The following is a 21004-nucleotide window of genomic DNA, read 5'->3' as shown; positions in this document are numbered from 1 at the left end:
GTGCCAAGCCTCTGGGAGGCCCGCCCCGGAGGGAGTCCATGCTCATTCGACCCGGTCTGTCTCTACTTCAGCGGCCTTTAAGTCTAGGGTTCCTCTGGATGACATTTGTTCAGCAGCCACTTGGGCTTCATCTCATACCTTTATTACTCATTACAAGCTGGACATCACTTCTAGAGGTAGAGCATCCTTTGGCTCCGCGGTGCTCCGGAATATCCTTCCATGATGGCCACCCAAGATTCCGGTAGCTGGGGACTCTGTCCCACAGGTTGCTGACAAATGTATTCTCCTACTTCAGATTTAGAAGTTTATGTACTTACCATAACGTTCCATCTGAGTAGGTGGATTCATTTGTCTGCAACCATCCCGCCCTCCTATCCCCCTGGCCTTGTCAGTTTCCTGCATAGGGTGTGTTACCCTTTGGATAGGGTAGTTGGTGCAGGGCAAACTCGATCTGAGGTCATGTAGGAAGAGCAGGGCATTATGGGTGAGGGGAGGAGCTAGGAGCTCGGATCCATAGCTGGATAAACCATGCCGGTTCGGAGCCGATATCGGATCCATACCCACAGGTTGCAGACAAATGAATCTATCTACTCCAATGGAACGTTATGGCAAGTACATAACTTCTAATTTTGTACCTACCATGAATGTAGATGTTCGAGGGTTATACACTGCTGCAGTCATTACACTTGGGTTATCCTGCTGTCAGGCGGTCCCACAGTCGGCCTGAGTTCCAAAGTCTTGGTCCGGCGTCGGTTACTGACGCTTCTTCCCTGACATCAGTGCGACAGGGTTATATAAGATGCAGCCGATGCCATTTTCTTCAGTTTTTCTTGCCCCAGATGTCAGGTGCCCCCAAAAAGGTAGGCAATGCAAATTGCTAATAAAACATACATATGAAAAGCAATCAAAAACTTTCAGTTACCAGCAAATACTCCCGCATAGGTAGTGAAGGATAGAAGACTTAGGTACGTACCAGCAAGTAAGAGGGGAAGGAGGGAGGGTAACCTGGACTGCAGCAGTGTATACACTCTAACAGCTACATTTATGGTAGGTACAAAACTGTACTATGTTCATCATGTTACACTGCTGCAGTCATTACACTTGGGTAGAATCCCAAAGCTGAGGTAGGGTGGCTGGTTCTATAATGCATTAGGGGTAACTATAAGGCACTGCAGTGGCAAAGCCAGCTCTGGATTTAGAGTAAAGAGGCAGATGATAATGCTTGGTAAAGGTATGTACAGAACTCCAAGTTGCTGTTTCCAAAATTTCTTTGGTAGGTACTCCTCTGAGGTAGGCAGCTGAAGTGGCTGTTGCCCTGGTGGAGTGACACCTAATGCTGTTAGGTACAGTTTTTCCATGTTGTGTATAGCAGAAACGTTTAGTGTCCTATCCATTTTGAAATTGTCTGTTTTGAAATGGCTTTGCCCTGTGCTCCTGCAGCATATGCTACAAACAATTACTCAGTTTTCCTGAAAGCTTTGGTTTTGTCCAAGTAGAAGCGTAACTGCCTGTGTATGTCCAAAGAATGCAGACGTCTCTCCCCTTTATTCTGTGGGTTTGGATAAAAAGTTGGCAAGTGAATAGTTTGGTTTAGAGCCACACTTGATACCACCTTTGGCATAAAAGTAGGGTTTGTTCTTAAAGACGCCCTGTCTTGGTGGAAAATGAGGAAAGGTTCCACTGCCATTAGTGCCTGTAATTCTGAAACTCTTCGTGCTGAGGTTATTGCCAGGAGCAGAGCAGTTTTCCAAGAGACATATTTTAAGTCTGCTGAGTTTGCTGGCTCAAAAGGAGGTAAAGTTAATTTTTCCAACACGAAGTTGAGGTCCCAAGTTGGAGTTGGTGCTCTACGGGGCGGTCTTATGTTTTTAGCCCCTCTGAAGTACTGTTTTAGCAAAGGATTAGAAAAAATAGGTGGGTCCGTGTTGTAATGAGCAGAGATGGCCGAGGAGGGAATCTTGATGGATGAAAAGGAAAGGCCTTTGTCCAGCATCTCAGTTAAATATTGTAGTATTTGAGGAATATTTGGGACAAGAGGGTCAAGGCTGTGAGCCTGGTTCCAGGCACAGAATCTCTTCCATTTATCCGAATAGGCTTTCCTGGTGCTAGGCCTTCTGGCCTCCAGAATGACATCCATAACAGCTTTGGAGAGCGGCATTGCTTGCTTGACTAAGGAATCTGCCATGCAGCCAGGTTTAAAGTCTTTAACTGGCTGTGAAGTATCGGATTGTTGTGCCGAGTCAGAAGATGTGGAATTTGTGGTAAAATACAGGGTGGACCTTGTGCTGAGTTCTTTAAGATTGGGTACCAGTGCTGGCGTGGCCAGTCTGGGGCAATCATGACCATCCTTGGCTTTTCTTGCCTGGCTTTTATGAGTACCTTTGGAAGGAGAGGTAGTGGTGGGAAAGCATATACTTGTAGGTTTTTCAAGCTGAATGAGAGGGCATCCACTTTCCATGCTTGCGGGTGGTAAGTCCTTGTGCAGAATTTCTGTAGCTGGCAATTCATTGGGGATGCAAACAGATCTATGTTCGGGCTCCACCATTTTTGTGTTATCATTCTGAATATTTGTGGATGTAATTTTCACTTGTGCGGATCCATGATATTTCTGCTTAAGTCATCTGCCAGTGTGTTTTTCTCTCCTGGTAGGAATTGTGCTTGCAGATGAACTTGATAGGTTAGAGCTGTGTTCCACAAGGTCATGGCTTGTCTGCAGAGGGGATAAGAATGAGTGCTCCCTTGCTTATGTACCACATAACTGTGGTGTTTGTCTTTAGTAGTAGTTATCCTGGATGCAGAGGGTCCTTGAAAGCTATAAGGGCATTTTGTACAGCTAGCATCTCTTTTTGATAGATGTGAAGATGCCTTTTTTCTGTGGGCCACTTGCCCTGAATACATTTTCCTGCCATGTGTGCTCCCCAGGCGTAATCCGATGCATCTGTTGTCAGTGTTCGCCTGGCTGTGGGTTGAGTGAAAGGCTGTCCCTTGTTGAGGTGACATGCTTGAGCACACCATCGAAACTCCTGTTGAAGGCAAGGAATTAGTGGTATTACTGTTTCCAAACTTTGACAGTGTTGAGACCAGACACTCTTAGGTGCCATTGTAGTTTTCTCATATGCAGTCTGGCATATGGAATTTAGTAGTATGCAAGATGTCATATAACCCAAGGTCTGCAGAATATTTCTTGCAGGGAGTTTGGTTTTTGTTGCCATCAGTTGAAAATATTGTCAGTTGTCCTTGCTTGTCTGGTGTGAGATGAGCCATCTGGGCGTTTTATTCAAGCTGGCACCTAGGAATATTATCTCTTGTGAGGGCACCAGTTTTGACTTCTTTTCGTTTACTGTGTACCCTAGGCAGCTTAACTATTTTACAAACACCAGATGCTTTAGAAGAATGTCCTTGCTCCCTGCTTGAATCAGGCAGTCGTCCAGGTACGGATAAATTTGAATTCCTTTCTGTGTGCAAAATTCAATTACTGGTGCCAGGCACTTTGTGAAGACCCTGGGCGCAATAGATAAGCCACAGGGCAGTGCAGAGAATTGGCAGTGCATTGAACCAGCTATGAATCGGAGGTATCTTCTGCAGCTTTGTCTGATAGGGACATGCAGGTATGCCTCCTTGATGTCCAAAGTTACAAGCCAAGCTTTCTTGCCCAGCATGGGAAGAAGCTGCTGTAGTGTCAAGTCATTACACTTGGGTAGAATCCCAAAGCTGAGGTAGGGTGGCTGGTTCTATAACGCATTAGGGGTAGCTATAAGGCCCTGCAGCACTGCAGTGGCAAAGTCAGCTCTGGATTTAGAGTAAAGAGGCAGATGGTAATGCTTCGTAAAAGTATGTACAGAACTCCAAGTTGCTGCTTCCAAAATTTCTTTGGTAGGTACTCCTCTGAGGTAGGCAGCTGAAGTGGCTGTTGCCCTGGTGGAGTAGTGACACCTAATGCTGTTGGGTACAGTTTTCCCATGGTGTGTATAGCAGAAACGTTTACAGTGTCCTATCCATTTTGAAGTAGTCTGTTTTGAAATGGCTTTTCCCTGTGCTCCTGCAGCATATGCTACAAACAATTACTCAGTTTTCCTGAAAGCTTTGGTTTTGTCCAAGTAGAAGCGTAACTGCCTGTGTATGTCCAAATTGAGCCTCTGCCCATTGATTTGGTGGCAGATTTGGCATTCCTTTAACCTTGGCAGAGTGTGAAAGTGGAACCTGTAACCTTGAGATATAATGTTGAGAACCCATTTGTCTTTGGTGATCATATGCCAATTGTGACAGAAAAGTGCCAGTTTTCCTCCCAGGGGGGCTGCCAAGAGAGAACTGTTTGGCAGCTGTAGTGGGAAGGTCATTGGGGCTTTTTTTTGTAAGGTTGAGGCCTGTCTTCCCCTTCTTTCTAGGTTGATGCACCCCATTGTCGAGGCCTGTAAGGACCTTGTGGTGACCTCTACCTCTTGGACGTCTGTATATCTCCCCCTTTGAGGTCCGTCTGTAACCGGAAAGCACCAATTTTTTGTTGGCCAATTTCTGCTAAATCGAGGAGGCTGAACCTGTAAGAAATCCTTCACCGTTTGCATAGGTTTTGCCTTATCCTCCATTTTCTTTAATACCTCTTCTGCCTTAACTCCAAATAAAACATCCTGCTGCAAAGGTGCATCCAATAATTTTGCTTTAACATGATCTGGTAACGTTTGTTCTTTTGACCAAGCATGTCTTCTAATGACAGATCCTGTAACTGCTGCTCTGCAGGAGGCCTCTAATGAATCAAAACCACATTGCAAAGTATGTTTTCCCACTTGTTCAGCTGCATGCAATAAATCATGCATTTCTTTATAATCAGGAGGATCTGAGTTTGGAAGCATTTTTTGTTTCAACTGAGACATCAAATATTGTTGACATTTTAGCATGTGAAACTGGCAATTTAAGGCCTGCATTGCTAAAGTTGCAGATGTATATACATTCTTCCCCCATCTGTCTAATGCTCTGGAATCTCTGTCAGAGGGGACTGGATTCTTTGCTGAGGAGGCCTTTACCCCTTTGGGGCCCTGAGAAATAGTTTCAGGGTCAGCAGCAGGGCTTTTATAAAGAAATTTGTGAGAGTCAGGGACTCTGTAGTATCTGTCAGGCTTAACTGGTGCAGGAGGTAAAGAATCAGGATTTAAACTGGATTCAGTATACACATCATCCACAATGTCTAACACTGGCAGAATAGCAAGGGGTCTGTGTGGAGGTAATAAAAGGAAATCTCTGAGCCTTTTCTTGGATTCTTAATAATCCTGGCCCTCCCAATGGAAATGCTCCCTTCATGGTATGCAAGGATTCCCCAAAGGAGTAGTCCTCTGGCGGAGAGGCTGAAGGAATTGATTCCTCAGCATCAGAATCCTCATAAGGGAGTAGAGAGTATCCTAGGTCTGAGGATGAATCTGAAGAGATGGATACCTGGTCGGATGAGTCATAGTCTGCATCCTGTCTAGGCCTTTTATCAGGAGGGGGATTGGACCCCCCCTGATCAGTGAGATTAAGTCTTCGGCCATTTTGAGCATTTGTTTCTTGGGCATGGTGGCCTGTCCTGGTGAATGTTGAATTTGTTTCTTTGTTTTTAAAGGAGTTTTAAACTTAGCAGAAGATTTAATGGTTAACCGAGTAGGTCTGAAAACACCCTCTGAAGCTACTGGTTGTTCAGCTACTCCGGATCACTCTGAAGGGTTAGTCTCGGTAGGCTGTAAATCTGGTGCATCCAAAGGACCAGCCATCTCCACGTGGGAGTCGAGGCGGCTTGAGGTTCTAATGATGCAGTCGTTAGGGGCTGCAAAGGCGCCTCGCTGAAAACCGGAGAACCGGCCACTGGCCTAGAAGAGGCTTCGTCAGTTTTGGGCCTCTGATGCCTGTCCTTGTCTTTGTGCTTTTTGTGTATTTCGGTCATCGGTAGTTCCGACGGCATGGTATAATTGAATTTTCTGCCAAAATAATGTCGGGCAAAATCAAACAGACGTTTAATAGTGCGCTTGTTAAACCTAGCACAAAACCGACAACCTGTGACATCGTGGTCTGGGCCTAGGCATGGGATACAATAGGAATGGAAATCCTTATGAGGTATTTGCTTCCCACAAGAAATACAGTTATTAACTTTTACTGACATCGGTCTGAGGCAAGAAAAAGTTTCCCCAACGGGGTACTTAGCTTTGTAGAAGATTTCGGTTCTGGATTCGGAATGAAAATCTCAGGAGTCTGCCGACCGGCACTTGCGAACTGCTGTTGCTTTGGGCACTGCGCAGCAAGAAAGACTGAAGAAAATGGCGTCGGCTGCATCTTATATACCCCTGTCGCACTGACATCAGGGAATAAGCGACAGCAGCCAATGCCGGACCAAGACTTTGGAACTCAGGCCGACTGCGGGACCGCCTAACGGCAGGATAACCCAAGTGTAATGACTGCAGCAGTGTAACACGATGAACATTAAGATCATCTACAAATCACTTTAACCCTAGCACCAGACATCCTGCATCCATTAGGAATGACACATCTGTGTCTAGAAACCATACTAGGACTGAGGAGCAAACATCTGGCACATTGAATACATCTGCCAATATTACAGGGACACCTGTGGCCACTACCGCAGATAGGATTGTTGAAACATCCACAGAAACAGGAACCATTCCTAAGAAAGGGAGTACATTTCTCCCCATCACCACACAACTTCTGTTTTTTCTGAATCAAACCAGTTACAAGAACCCATGAACTCACAGTCAAGACAGAAAAAGAAAGAAAATACTGAATTAAACAGTTCTATAGTGGTGAATATTTCTCAATATGAACTGACCCAAGCAGAAACTTCTATTTTACAAAAAGGGTTAACTTTCATACCCTCTTTAAGATCTGATCTGAATGAATTTGTTATAGACATAAAGCATTTTGGACGTAATGTGGCATTAAGAAATATTTATGGCACAAACACAGAACAAGTTAGAACCTTAAGGAAACCGTACATTTGTACCTGTAGCCCATCCTGCTGTGGAACTATTCATGCGGCTGTGTAATAATGTAGTGGAGAAATTAAGAATGGACACGCATACTAAACATTATAGAAACATTACGTATGAAGAAAGACAAGCCCTATGCAACTTGCAACAATATGAGAATGTGGTAATCAAACCAGCAGACAAAGGAGGTACTATAGTGGTTATGGATACTAATTGGTATAAGAAGAAAATGACCACCATGTTACAAGATGAAAAGACATACCATAGAGTTACACCAACCCAGTTAAATCGAACTATACAAAAAGTGTCTTCCTTACTTCAGGATATTTTGACTGAGGGCCAAGTAGATCTGGACCTTTACAATTTTTTGAACATCACAAAACCCACTGTTCCGAATATTAATGGACTTCCCAAGATTCATAAGGACCTTCATAACCCTCCACTACGGCCTATAGTAGCAGGACAAGGGTGGGTGACAGAAACAATGTCACTATTTTAAAATATTTTGATACAGTTCTGCAGGATACTGATTTAAGAAAGATAAATCAAACCATGAATAACATTATGGATTATGACCACCTACTTGTGACCACCCTGGATGTGAATAGTTTATTCACTTCCATTCCCAACGAAGCAGGCATAGAAGCTGTAAGAAAGATCTTAAGCCACAAAAAAACTGTTAATGAAACCAGTAGGATTTGTGCTTTATTAGATTTAATACTGGAAAATAATTATTTTGTGTATGGTACATCAATCTATTTGCAAAAATGGGGGGTAGCCATGGGCACCCCTTGTGCGAACAGCTACTCAAATCTTGGGCTTGTAGACTGGGAATTGGAGCATGTATTGAACTCAAATAATCCATGGTATGAATGTATCAAATTTTATGGTCGATTTGTGGATGATCTTTTTATTTTATGGGAAGGAACCGTACCACAATTTGAATCATTCCATCAATATCTAAATAGGACTACTACTTTTTTAAGCTTTACAGCAGAACACTCTCATAATCAAGTTGCATTCTTGGATGTGAATGTTATTCTTAATGAAAACATGTTGGAAACCGAATTACACTGAAAAAATACATGGAAAAATCATTACTTGTTGAAAAGCAGTATGCATCCTAAACATGTCACTAAAAATATTATGCGAAATGAAACACAAAGAATACATAAAAGATGTAGCAAAGATGAGACAAGAGAAAAAGACATTTTGTTTCTCAACAAAACCTAATAAAGGCTATAATGAAAAAGATGTGAAAGTTCAAGAAGTTATCCCAAAGAAAAACAAGACAGAAGACAGAACAACCAGAGTGATGTTAACTTACAGCACAGACAACACACAAGTTAAATCCATAATAAGGCAGTTTTGACCAATCCTCACCCAGGATGCCAAGCTAAAAGACATTGTAGGTGAAACACCATGCTTTGGCTACAAGAATAAAGAAAAATTTAGAGAGGTTACTTTGCACAAAGGATGGGTTTAGCAAACATAAAATCGTTGGACATAAAGGCACGTTCAAGTGTTGGCCACTGCACAGCATGCCCACTGATTGACTGTAAAAACGAATTTGAACATCCAAGGGCAAAGAAGAAATACACCTTTGATGTCAAAGCCACTTGTATAACCCCCAATGTGGTGTGCATGGCTACCTGTAAACTATGCCCTGCATTCTATGTAGGAAAAACTAATCAGATGTTTAAAAATCGCATTTTGAGACATCAGAGACATTACCAATAAAGATCCACATAATGCTTTAGCAACGCATGCTGAAAGAAATGTCGGTCATTCTTTCACTTATAAGGTGATAGAGACTGTATATAGTGGAATAAGGAAAGGCGACATTGAAAATATTACTGAATGCAGGGAGAGTAAGTGGATTGTGAACCTCCATGCTGATATTGAGCCAGGTTTGAATAACATCATTCCACTGAAACCTATACTAAAAGCTAGAAGACCAACTATCAGCTAAAATGGAGGTGTGTCTGGTTTAATAATTCATGACTGGTCACACCCCTCAAAAGCAAAAGGTATAGGAAATGGAACACCCCCAGCTGAGAGGAAAGAGGATTGGTGCGTTTAAACAGCTGATTGACAGTGTGATGATTGAATGATTGTCTCAACAGTAAAGGAAGCAAGCACTATAAAAAGGAACTTCCAGTCCCAATCTCTACGATCTGAAGAAGATACCGAAAGCGCTTATCGTTTGGAATACATAGGGACTGTTTTATTCTACATCAAGATTTTAACTTGACATGAAGATTTTAACTTTTCCTACAATAAAAGGATTTTAACTGCCATTAAAGCTAGAAGCTTTTATTTTATCTGTTAGACTGGTTAAGCTGTTATCACAGTTCATCACAGTCGCACAGCAGCTACTACATCTTCAGTGTGGATACTTTGTATATCAGACCAAAAAGATTGGATACTTTGAAGCCATCATAAGACTGGAAACTTTGGAGCCATCATTTCGTTATGGTATAACTGCATTCACAGCGTGAATATCTTGTAAGTGCATTTAATTTAAGTACTGGAAATGTATGCAAGTTTTTTGCTATATATGTTGCACTTTTAAGTTTTATATCATTTAACCACACTACCTATTCTCCTAGAGAACTTTACTTCATTGGCCATTGTTGTACAGCGTTTCATTTTGAATACTGTTTTTACTTGTTACTGATAGCTGTTCTTTAGCATTAGGAGGTACCCTTTCTTTATTATATTATATTATAATATAATATCTTAGCGAAGGTACCAGTTGGTCAAAGCATGATGATGATTATCTTCGTGTTTCACTGTTGCAGTCATCACATTTGGGTTATCCTGCCGGGGGGTAGCCCTCAGTCGGCCCGAATACCAGAGGCTTTGTATTTCTGAGTAGGTTGCTGTCGCTCCAGGACTGACATCATGTCGTCAGTGGTATAAAATCAGCAAAGTTTTGTAAGGAATTCTTCAGTGGATGCTAGCAGCTCGATGGCCAATTCTTTATCGGCACACACTAGCTCAAATCAGAATCGGTCAAGGATGCAGAAGATATCTTTGGTGGTAGATTCAATCAGATCAGCTTCTACAAGGCTGTCCTTTCTTTTCTCCCTCAGCCCAAGGCTATAGTGTCCACGGATGCTTCCCAAATTGGGTTGGGGGCACTTTCTGAGGAAAACAGTCCAAGGCACTTGGTCCCCTGAGAAGGCCAATATGCACATCAGTGTCCTGTAAATGAGATCAATGCTCTTAGTGTTGCAGACATTCCAAGACACTCTACCTTTCGGAACACTTGCAATTATGACCAACAACATGTCAGTAGTTGGTACATCAGCAAACAAGGGGGAACCAGACCTTACCCTTTGTGTTGAGAAGCCTCAGACTGTGGCAGTGGGTGTTCCCTTACAACCGTTTTTTGACAGCAATGCACATTCCGGGGAAGTCCAGTGTGATCACAGACAACTGAGCATGTCTATTCTACTACTTCTCAAGTGGTCTCTCAACATGAAAGTGGCAGAAATGATTTTTCCATCAATGGGGTCATCCTTGCTGCAATCTTTTTACATCTCCCCTAAACAAGTGCAGCAGCTTCTTTGCCCTGATCTCCACACCAGGGGAATCATCAAGCAGCGCTGTTCTCCACAAATGCGCCCCCCCCTCCCCCAGTCTCCTCTATACCTATCCTCCTACTCTCCTAATTCCCAGATTTCTGCAGAAAGCTATCTGGTTGAACAGTATAGTCGTCCTCATTGCACCTTACTGGCTTCAGCAGATTTGGTTCCCCTTCCTTTGGCCTCATCTACTTTACCCACTTTGGAATCTGGATCGGATTGGAGACTTGTTGTCTCACCCAACAGGCATGACTCATCTGGATATTTCAAAACTCAAGTTAACCGCGTGTTTTCTCCACTATCTTAAATAAGCCAAACAACCAATGCTGCTTTCCCTTGTCTGACATATACTTTTATTTTCCCCTACAGCTTCTACAAGAAAACTTTACAGAAGTAAATGGAAAAGGTTTATTGTTTGGACACATGGGAAATATATAGATCCCTTCTCAGCTCCTGTACAGAGTGCCCTTGAATTTTTAGAAATGATTTTTAATGAATGAGCTAGGGCCTCAACGATTAGAGTTCAGTTAGCAGCAATCTTTATCTTTCATATTGGATTTGAGTTGTATTTATTGGATGTTCACAACCAAATACATTTTTACTTGCATAAAACAAAAGAAATTAGGAAGACAGATCAATCATTTGTGTCCTTTGCAGATTCTAAATTGGGCAAATCTGTTGCAAAGGTAACTTTAGCCAGATGGCTGACGAATTGCATATTTGTTGAAAACAAGTTGGTTCTATTCTTAGCAAAACCTTTAAAAGTCCATTCATCTAGGTCGATGGCAACTTCTTCATTGTTTGTATGTAGGGCTTCCATGGGCGACGTGTGTAGCTGCAACTTGGGCCAGTCCTTGTACCTTTATTAATTACAAATTGGATCTGGTCTCGGGGGAAAGCAGCCTTTTGGTTCACCTGTGCTCAGGAATATCCTTCCTTAGAGTCCACCGAAGAGTAGCTGGGTACTCTGTCCCAACAGTTGACGAAAGAGTGAAAATGGACAACATCAGATGAACAGTGTCACGACTTACCATATCGTTCCATCTGTGTTGTCCATTTTCATTCTTCTTCAACTTCCCACCAACCAACCCTTAACCAGTTTAACACGACTTCTGGAGGAATGAGAGCCTATAAGGACACCACTACCCTCACGCTGAGCTCCAGTTATGGCTTTCTGCTATCGGGATTAATAAATTAGTACTTCCTACTTTATGTAAACCAGCAAACAACATTTGAGGTATGTTAGGGGTTGGTGCATTAGAGTTTTTGGTGGCCCCGAGCTAAAAAGTAACAGCTCAGTTGGATCCAGGGGGTCAGATCCAAACCCAACAGTTGAGTAAGAATGAAAATGGGCAACACAGATGGGATGTTATGGTAAATGCATTACTTTTTATGTATTTCCAGGTGTCTAAACCAAGACGATGTGATGTACATACCTCTGAACGCTCCAAAATATTACAAAATGTCCCTGACTAGCACCCATACATACAGAATGTTATTACAGTAACTCTGTACATTTCATAAATTATTCCCATGTGCACATCACAGTTTCTCCATGATCTATTCCCAGCATAATTATCATTTTGTCCTCTATTGCCATCCAAATAGTTTTAGAAAAAAGCCTTTATTCTCTCAAAAATTGCATTTACATACCTATCCTACAGTTTTGTACTGCATTTGCATCAGTTATATACATAACTGTACTCTTAAGTAGGTTGTCCCAGTGTATAACATACACAGCTATTCATTTTCTGAATCTGCAAAAGTGATTCTGCATTCTGTCCTAATGTTTTGGTACCAGTTTTAATTATGCAGCTAATCTCTTGTGTTTTTTTTTTTTTTTTTTTTTTAGTGTTCTTGTAAAGGTCGTTGTATGAACAAACTCTGCAGCTGTAAGAGACAAAAGCTAAGCTGCAGTGAAAATTGCAACTGCTCAGAAAACAAATGCAACAATCGGGAAAAATATTCGGTAAGCAAGTATCTAAAATAAAAGTATATTGTAATAGTCTGGGATGGACATGTGTTCTGTTTTTTTTCTTGACCAAGTTTTTATCTTTTGATCTAAAACTGATAGTCTTGAGGCAGTTTCATTTATTTGAGTAGTTTTTCCTGGATTTCTTCCACAGCTTTCCTATGATATTGCACCAAAACTTTGCCGTATCAGTAGAGGTAGCTCAATTCAAAAGCAATCTCATTGGACTTTGAGGCTTTCACACTGTTAATGTGATAAGAATTCTCATCTCTCTTCTTCTCCTGTTAATAGTCAATGTCTGTAGAGCATTTGTGAGGTATATTTTCAGTTTTTATTGCTCTTTGCAACAAATGTAATAATTTTCTGATTTCTCAAGAGTTTGGAATACTTTGTTCTTGAAGTGGTTGGTCAGTTTGAAAACAGTCCATTATAGCCATTATTCCTTGCATCTGCTGTCTTGTCCTTGGCCATTATGACATCAGGATTAAAGTGAGAGCATCCATTTTCCATCAACTGTATCTTACTACCAGAAGGCCTTTTGGGCTGGCTGTCAGGTATAAGGGTTCAAAGCAAGATATGGAAAAATCTGAAATTTCTTGAGGTGAATCTCTTTTTCAGTGTCATAGGATCATAAGTGTCAATAATTTTCCTGTTTTATACTCGCAGGTCTTGACTATCGTCTTACACAGAGATTGTCTTATTAATGTTTCTGACCAGCATTGCACCATTCCTTTGGCTTGAAAGTGGCACTTACAGCAGCAGCAAAGTCTTTAATAGTCCATTGCATCTGATTGTTGGGTTTCTAGGTGAGATGGCGCTTATTCTTGCTGTTGGCTTCTAAGAAGTTTGCTTCAGTCAAATCACTGACAACTACACTGCCAACAGAAAAGCATGGTTGTTACATAAATTAATTATTCCTAGACAGTGTCATAGTTTTTGTTTCACTCCAAGGATTTGTATCTTGCATTTTCCCTAAAAAGTCTGGCAGTAGTAGCTTGTACCTGCCAGTATTGCCTCTTCCCAAACTGATGGCCTCTTCTTTCCCTATGGAAGATCTAGTTTTCATAGTCACTGTGAACCAGCTTAGCAGTCATCCTGCCAAGAATTTTACAAAGCTTGAGAGAAGACTGCAAAGGAGGCTATCTTTGTTAACTACTGTTCTTACAAGAGTGCCCGTTTTCATCAGGAAGTTCAAGTTGTCTTCAGGAAGAATCCATATAACCATATATTATAGCATTTGAGTTGCATCTACCCTGTTGGCTTCTTCCCTTTAAATTACCAATTAAGGTCTTATGTTGCATAGGCACTTATGCAGATAAGCTCATGTTGTCCTCCTTTAAATCATATTGCTGCACATTCTTTTAAATTCTTGCTGTTCTGGGTGTTGCATCCTAGTGTGGGAAAAGAAATGTGCACGCCAGTGACTCTTAATTTTAGCTTTGTTTCTTTATTATGGAACATATTCATAGAAATGGGCTGAATCCAACAATAAATGCCGTTGTAGTAAGCAAATATCCTTAAGAGACTTGTATTGACTATGCCATTTCTGTTCAGACCCTGAATATAAGGTTGAACATTGATATGTGGCAGAATTATTGCGGCCACAAAGTTAATAAGACAAAAAGTGATCACTTTAATTATTTATTTATTTTGGTAGATAGTTGCCTGAAATTCATCTTAAAAATTGAAGTATTTGGTGAAGTTTATACAAAATCAGAAAAAGTGAAATAGGTTTATATATTTGCTATCATTTAACTGTGCTAACCTGACTGGCCCCAAAGCCCATTTTCTGCAGAGGCCCTGGGAAGACTGATCAGTGTACAAAATACTTAAAGGAAAATAGATGGGATAATATAAATGAACTAATGTTCACTGACAAATTACACAGTCAGAACAGACATATTATGTACATAAACACACTGTGTGTGTGTGTGTGTGTGTGTGTGTGTGTGTGTGTGTGTGTGTGTGTGTGTGTGTGTGTGTGTGTATGTATATACACACACACATGGTTTCACTTTACAATCCCAAAATACTGAAATCTCCAAATTGAGTATCTCAAGACTGTAAAGCCGAAAACTAAGAAACCCTAAAAGTGCTGAATTCAAATTCGCGACTACCTGCATCCACACTCCACACACAAACAAGCACACACGCACCTTCCTTCCTTACACTATAAACCAAAAAAACACACACAACAAAACACACACACGCTTACCCTACATATAAGCAGGGGGGCAAGCCCTCCTGCACCCCCCCATGTGGGGGGCTGTGCCTCCCACACCACCGCTACTTATAATATACTAACTTCGACATCGCACTAAAAACACAAACACGCAAGAACCACCACTACACATTCTACACCCCCCCTTGCACAAACGCACATCACATACATACAAATACCACCACTCACAACACTTAAACACTCACAAGCTTACCTACCTACCCTAACCAACACCTCAAAGCTCCAAAACACACACTAAAATCCTTACCCAAAACCCCTAGTAAAACATCACTTACCTTAATCTGCAGCTACAGCCACACTGCGGATTTGACATTTCCGCATTCAGCATTTCCACACTCTGCATTCTGCACTTTCTTGCAAATGCAGTTTCGACACTTTGGTCTCGAGCTAATGAAGTTTGATATTTCAGTAGTTCGAGATTCTGAAGTGAAACCATGCACACACATATATACTTATATTATGTATGTGTGTATGTATGTGTATGTATGTATATATATATATATCTCCACACACAGACATACATATGTTATATATGTATATGGCTCCCATACACATCGTCAAAATTTCACAAAGTCGAAGACCCATATGCTCTACTTTTGAAATACCGACCATGCGGAACGGGCATCTCCGTATAGTGCAGAATGGTAAGATTTCCATCTCCCACACTGTAGTGCGATCTCGAAGTTGGTTTATTTACATATCGGGGGGGGGTCTTGCCCCTCTGCTAGCAGTGTGAAGGTTTGTTTGTTTGTTTTTTTTTTTTTTTTTACCATGATCGAAATTTCAAAAGTCTATCATGTGGTCTCGGCCATATGGTCTTCAGCTTTGTGAAATTTCGATCATGTGTAGTAGATCCATGTATTTATTTTCATATATATATATATATATATATATATATATATATATATATATATATATATATATGTATATATATATATCTATATATACACATTATGTATAATATACACAAACCCAAAGCATCAGTGCACGTAGCCAACGTTATGCATGGACCATACCAACATCTAGTAACACAAAAAGAAGTCCAGTACCATAAAACAGTCTTTTTAAAGCTGAATTGAAGTCTTAGTAAGAAAAAAACGAGCCAACTGGTCAATTTTAAAATATACACTTTTATCCTTCCATATGTATGGATTGGCGGCCACGGTGGTGCTGCGGTTAGCGTTGCTGCCTCACAGCAAGAGATTCTCCGGTTCTTGGCTGGGGTGCCTTCTGTGCAGCGTCTGCATGTCCTCCCTGTGGTCGCGTGGGTTTCCTCCGGGTGCTCCGGTTTCCTCTCACATCCCAAAGACATGCAGTAGGTGGATTGGACACTCTAAATTGGCCCTAGGTGTGAGTGTGTGTGCCTTCTGTGGAAGGTTGGGCGTTGGGCTGGCAACTCGACACCTTAAAACTCCACTGCCAATCATGAGTGGACAGATGATCCGCTGTGGCGACCCCTAACCGGGAAAAGCCAAAAGAAGAAGATCCTTCCATAAGTATGGATGTCTTCACAACACAGTGGGTAACAAGCATTCAACAACACCAACACAAACCGGTTTCGCCCCCTGTCGTCCTCCGTGTAGTATATTATATACATATGCATTTTGTGTGTATGTATGTATGTATGTATATATATATATATATATATATATATATATATATATATATATATATATATATATATGTGTGTGTGTGCATGTGTATATATAGATATATATATATGTGTGTGTGTATATATATATATATATATATATATATATATATATATATATATATATATATATATATATATATATATATGTATATATATATATATATATATATATATATATATATATATATATATATATATATATATAGACAGAGATATATGGGTCTGGGACTATTCACTGAAAGCACATTTGACTGTGCACGGTTCACTGCAAGCTCAATTCACTGAAAACACAATTCATTGAAACACATTTCACTGAAAGTTATATATGGCCTTTTCCCCACTGTAGTGCGACACTGGATTTAGTATATATAGTAAAGGGGGTGTGGGGGGGGCACCTATTTTAAATATTTTGAACTATATACATGGATACTTGCAATTCCAATGAATTACTCTTTTCTGAACATAATATATATCCAAATTGTGTGGGGAAATGCCCCCCACAACCCCTCGATGTGGGGGGGTGATGCCCCCCACACACCCCCTTACTATGTATACTAACTCCAGGGTCGCACTACAGTGGGGAAAAGGCCGTATATAACTTTCAGTGAAATGTGTTTGTGAATTGTGTTTTTCCCTGGAAAAACAGATCACTGTTCTGTGAGTTCGCTGTTTAAGGGTTTTCGGACTTTTTGTTTTGAACAAAGGGCGTTCAAACTTATCACCATTCGATGCGGTGATAAGACCCGCTTTTGTAGTTCTTTGTAGTTTTATCACTATTTACCTTTCTTCAGTCAGTTTTCGCACTACATTGAGGAAAAGGCCATGTATAACTTTCAGTGAAATGTGTTTTAGTGAATTGTGTTTTTCCCTGGAAAAACAAATCACTGTTCTGCGAGTTCACTGTTTAAGGGTTTTCGGACTTTTTGGTTCGAACTTATCACCATTCGATGCGGTGATAACAGACCCGCTTTTTGTAGTTCTTTGTAGTTTTATCACTATTTACCTTTCTTCAGTCAGTTTTTTTCTTCTAAGGTTATCTCTTATTCTTAAATCCTATTTTTCTGATTAAACCCTACCCACTACCTTGGTAGTTCTTTCATATCATCGTTAGTACTACTCGTTCTTCCCTACCTTGGTAGGCCCTTCCTTTACCTCTTGGTATTTCTTAGTACCATTGTTGGTACCCCTTCCTAGTGCTGTTGTTTTTGTTAGCTAGAGTTTTGTTGTTGGATTATAGTGCTAGTGTGCTGTGTTTTTGTTATGTCGGATAATGCTAAGCTTGGGTTCAAGCAGTGTGATAAGTGCGGGCGTAAGATGCCCAACTTAGATGGTCACTCCTGATGTGTTTTTTTGGCCATTGACCACATTAATATCTCTTGTGATCTTTGTTCTAGCTTCAGCAACCGTACATTGGCTGAATGTAAGAACAAGCTTATTCTGAATGGGTATGCTGATAAACATCCTTCTCGGAAGCTCTTTCTGGGAAGGAGGTCTCAACACCTCCTAAGCATAAGGATGTGAAAAAACATACCGAGAAACAGAGTCACTTAGTTCTGATATCTCCATCCTCCTCTGAACCATCCTCCTCTGAACCGAGATGACACCAGGCTTCTCCCATGCCATCAGCACAGATAGCTTCGGCCCCAGCGTCCCATTCTTCTTCCTCGGTACCGACCTCGGTTATGCAGGCTCCTACCACTCTACCTGTATCGGCACCATCCCCTGCCACAGTACCAGTGTCTTACTTGGCTTCACCTATAATGAGACATGCGGTTCCCAAGATTGAGCACCTTGCCAGAACCAGGTACTCTCCTTCTTATGACCCCTTTTTGGACAACAATTCAGTCCATGTATTGAAACCAGAATCTTCATTGGCAGCTTCCTTCAGATCCACCAGTAGTCTTTTGGAATAAAATGTAGTGAGGGTTGTAGACCTGCTTTTGGCAGCTAGAGGATTACCCACTCCGACTAGGTCTTCCCTCCCTCTTGGAACGGAAGCTCTCACGGCGTATTAACCTGTCTGTCCTCAACCTCCTCCCAGATCTTGGAGACTTCGACACTGATATCTGTCCCGGTGCATTCTGTCTCAGCTCTGACAGCAAAGACTTCCGTGACGACACCGATAACTCTTGGCGCCACGGCTCCTTTGGAGCTGGTGCACCCTCGGAGCAGTGACTGGGCTCTCTGCAACATGACACCTAGTTCGGCACTATTTTTTCTGTAGCTCCTTCTATGGTCACAGCTCTTCCGGCAGCTGCCGGTCCTCTCGGAGCTATTCACCTGGAGGCGGGCTCCTCGGTGCAAGGTGTGACCCGGGTTCCGAGGTTGTCTTTCTGTGTTCCGGGCTCCCATCCTTTCTCGGGCGGGTCTGTTTTCCAGGTGATGGAGAGGGTCCTCACTTCAACAGGGTTGCATTTGGCACCATTGACATAGGAACCAGAACCCCCCCTCTAGCATGCAGCTGTCAATCTCCTACTCTGGGATCTCGAGCACAGGCGCCGCAAGACCTTCCCTTGAAGGGGAACCCTTTCTCTGGAGTCCTCGGAAGACCCCACTAGGGAGCCCCCCTGGAAGAAACTTTGCAAGAGGAAGCATCTTGATTCCCCTAAGGAATCCATTACTGAAGACACCGATTACAATGAGGGAGAAGGGTCCCCACGGTCTTCCCCGGAAGACATCTCATTTGGAGATATTCTCAAGATCCTCAAGCAGAGGGGAGACTGGAAACCCTTCAGAGGAATCTTGTGTTCTGGCAGGCTTTCTGTGCTCGGTCATCTACTTCCTTGGTGACCCCACCTGCAGATGAGCTCATTAGGCTTATTGTGCAATGTGCCTGGAAGGCCCCAGACAACAAAGAACCTGTCCCCCGGAGGCCAGATAAAATTATCTACCCCTGAAGACAAATCCAACTGGTCCAAACAACTGGTGGTAGATTCCATGGTCGGGGTGGCGGCCACTAAGAGAACTGGCAAAAGATAGTTCCACTGTTCATCCCCCGAACAGGGATTCTTGGGCTATGGACAGACTGGGGAAGCGGACCTACACCTCAGTGACCTTTGTCATTCGGTCGCTGAATTACCTGGCACACACTACTTACCTCCAAGGAGGTCTAATCACAGAAATGTCTGCCTCGGGATGCGTTTGTGTGACTTGGTGGATCCTTTCAAATCTTCCATTGACAACGCGTCTGTTGATGAATCTTCCCTCTTTGGTCCCAAAGTAAGAGATGCATTATCACGTAGTGAGACAGATGCTGTGGGCATACATTTTTCCACCCCAGAGATCCTGCTCCAAGAATCGGAGGGGAGGGAAATTGTAGTTCAAGAAGTCCCAAGTATCTTTTCGTGACGCTCATGACATGCCCCCCCAGGGCAACTCATCCAGAAGATGTCCCATTTGGGGCAGAGGTGGTCTGCGCAACAAGGATTCCTTCTCTGGCTGACCCTTCCAGCACTTCTGAACAGCGGCCCGATTGCTTTCCTCTGGAAGCAGTCAGGGGATGATTCTCCTTGCACCTACAAGCCTGGCAACTCATAACGGATGTGTGGATGCAGAGAATAATAGCCTGAGGCTATCTTATCCCATTTAGTCTCACTCCCGGACCCGTAAAACAAATCCCTGATGATCCACCCAGTCAGAGGGAGGCTGCAGCCTTAGAAATCGAAAGGCTGCTAAGAAAGACTCATCCAACCAAGTCCCACCAGACTAAATAGGATCCGGGTTTTACTTGAGGTTCTTTTTAGTGCCAAAAAAGACATGGGATGGGAGACCTATCATGGATCTCCGCCTACTAAACAAATTCATCAAACCTCAAAAATTCCGGATGGTCACAGTGCAGTCAATTCTCCCCTTTCTGGGGAAGGACAACTGGATCTTCTCTGTAGACCTCCAGGACGCGTATTGCCACATAAAGATGGACAAATGCTCCCGGTGATTTCTTTGCTTATGGCTGGGAGCCAATCACTACCAGTTCAGGGTACTGCCCTTTGGTCTCTCGACAGCCCCGAGTGTGTTCACAAAATGTATGGCAGTCGTAGTAGCTCATCTCGGACTACAAGGATTCCAGGTGTTTCCATATCTAGACAATTGGCTCTCACCGCCACGACCAGTAACCTTTTCATTCTCAGTCTCTCTTACACTCAAGGCCTTGCTGTTCGCTTGGGTATCAGGATCAATATGGAAAAGTCAAACCTGTCTCCAACAAAAACACTGGAATTCATTGGAGCGATCTTCGACGCAACATCCTGTCAAGCTTCCCTTCCTCCTCACAGGCTTCCAAAAATAAGAAATCAGATTCAAGTCCTCTTTCCACAGACATTTGTACCAGCACACCTTGTACTACAACTATTGGGCTGTATGGCAGCAACCATTACCCTAGTACCATTGGCAAGGTTGCACATGAGACTGTTAGTGTTTCCTTTCTTCACAATGGTCGATCTTAACCCACCCACTCGATCACGTGATATGTCTTATAAACCTTTGTAAGAAAAAAATGGTATGGTGGATGAATGCAGAAACAAATCTTTGGTGTCAACTGTTCTGTCTCCCCAGCCCAGGGCCACGGTGACCACGGAGGGG

At 42.3% G+C, this 21004-nt stretch overlaps 1 protein-coding gene across 1 annotated transcript in view; it reads left to right on the top strand.

Moving 5' to 3' along the window:
- KIF4A (kinesin family member 4A) overlaps positions 1 to 21004 on the top strand; it is a gene marked incomplete in the record, with an annotated part of 2786372 nt that overhangs the window by 2587665 nt on the left and 177703 nt on the right. Inside the window, 1 exon segment of the mRNA XM_044057419.1 lies at positions 12411 to 12527. Within this exon segment, the coding sequence (XP_043913354.1) occupies positions 12411 to 12527 (117 nt within the window).

This window comes from Protopterus annectens, chromosome 15.part0, assembly GCF_019279795.1.
Source record: "Protopterus annectens isolate FY-2018-M chromosome 15.part0, PAN1.0, whole genome shotgun sequence".
Lineage (NCBI taxonomy): Eukaryota > Metazoa > Chordata > Ceratodontiformes > Protopteridae > Protopterus > Protopterus annectens.
This window is presented reverse-complemented; position numbering and strand designations above follow the sequence as displayed.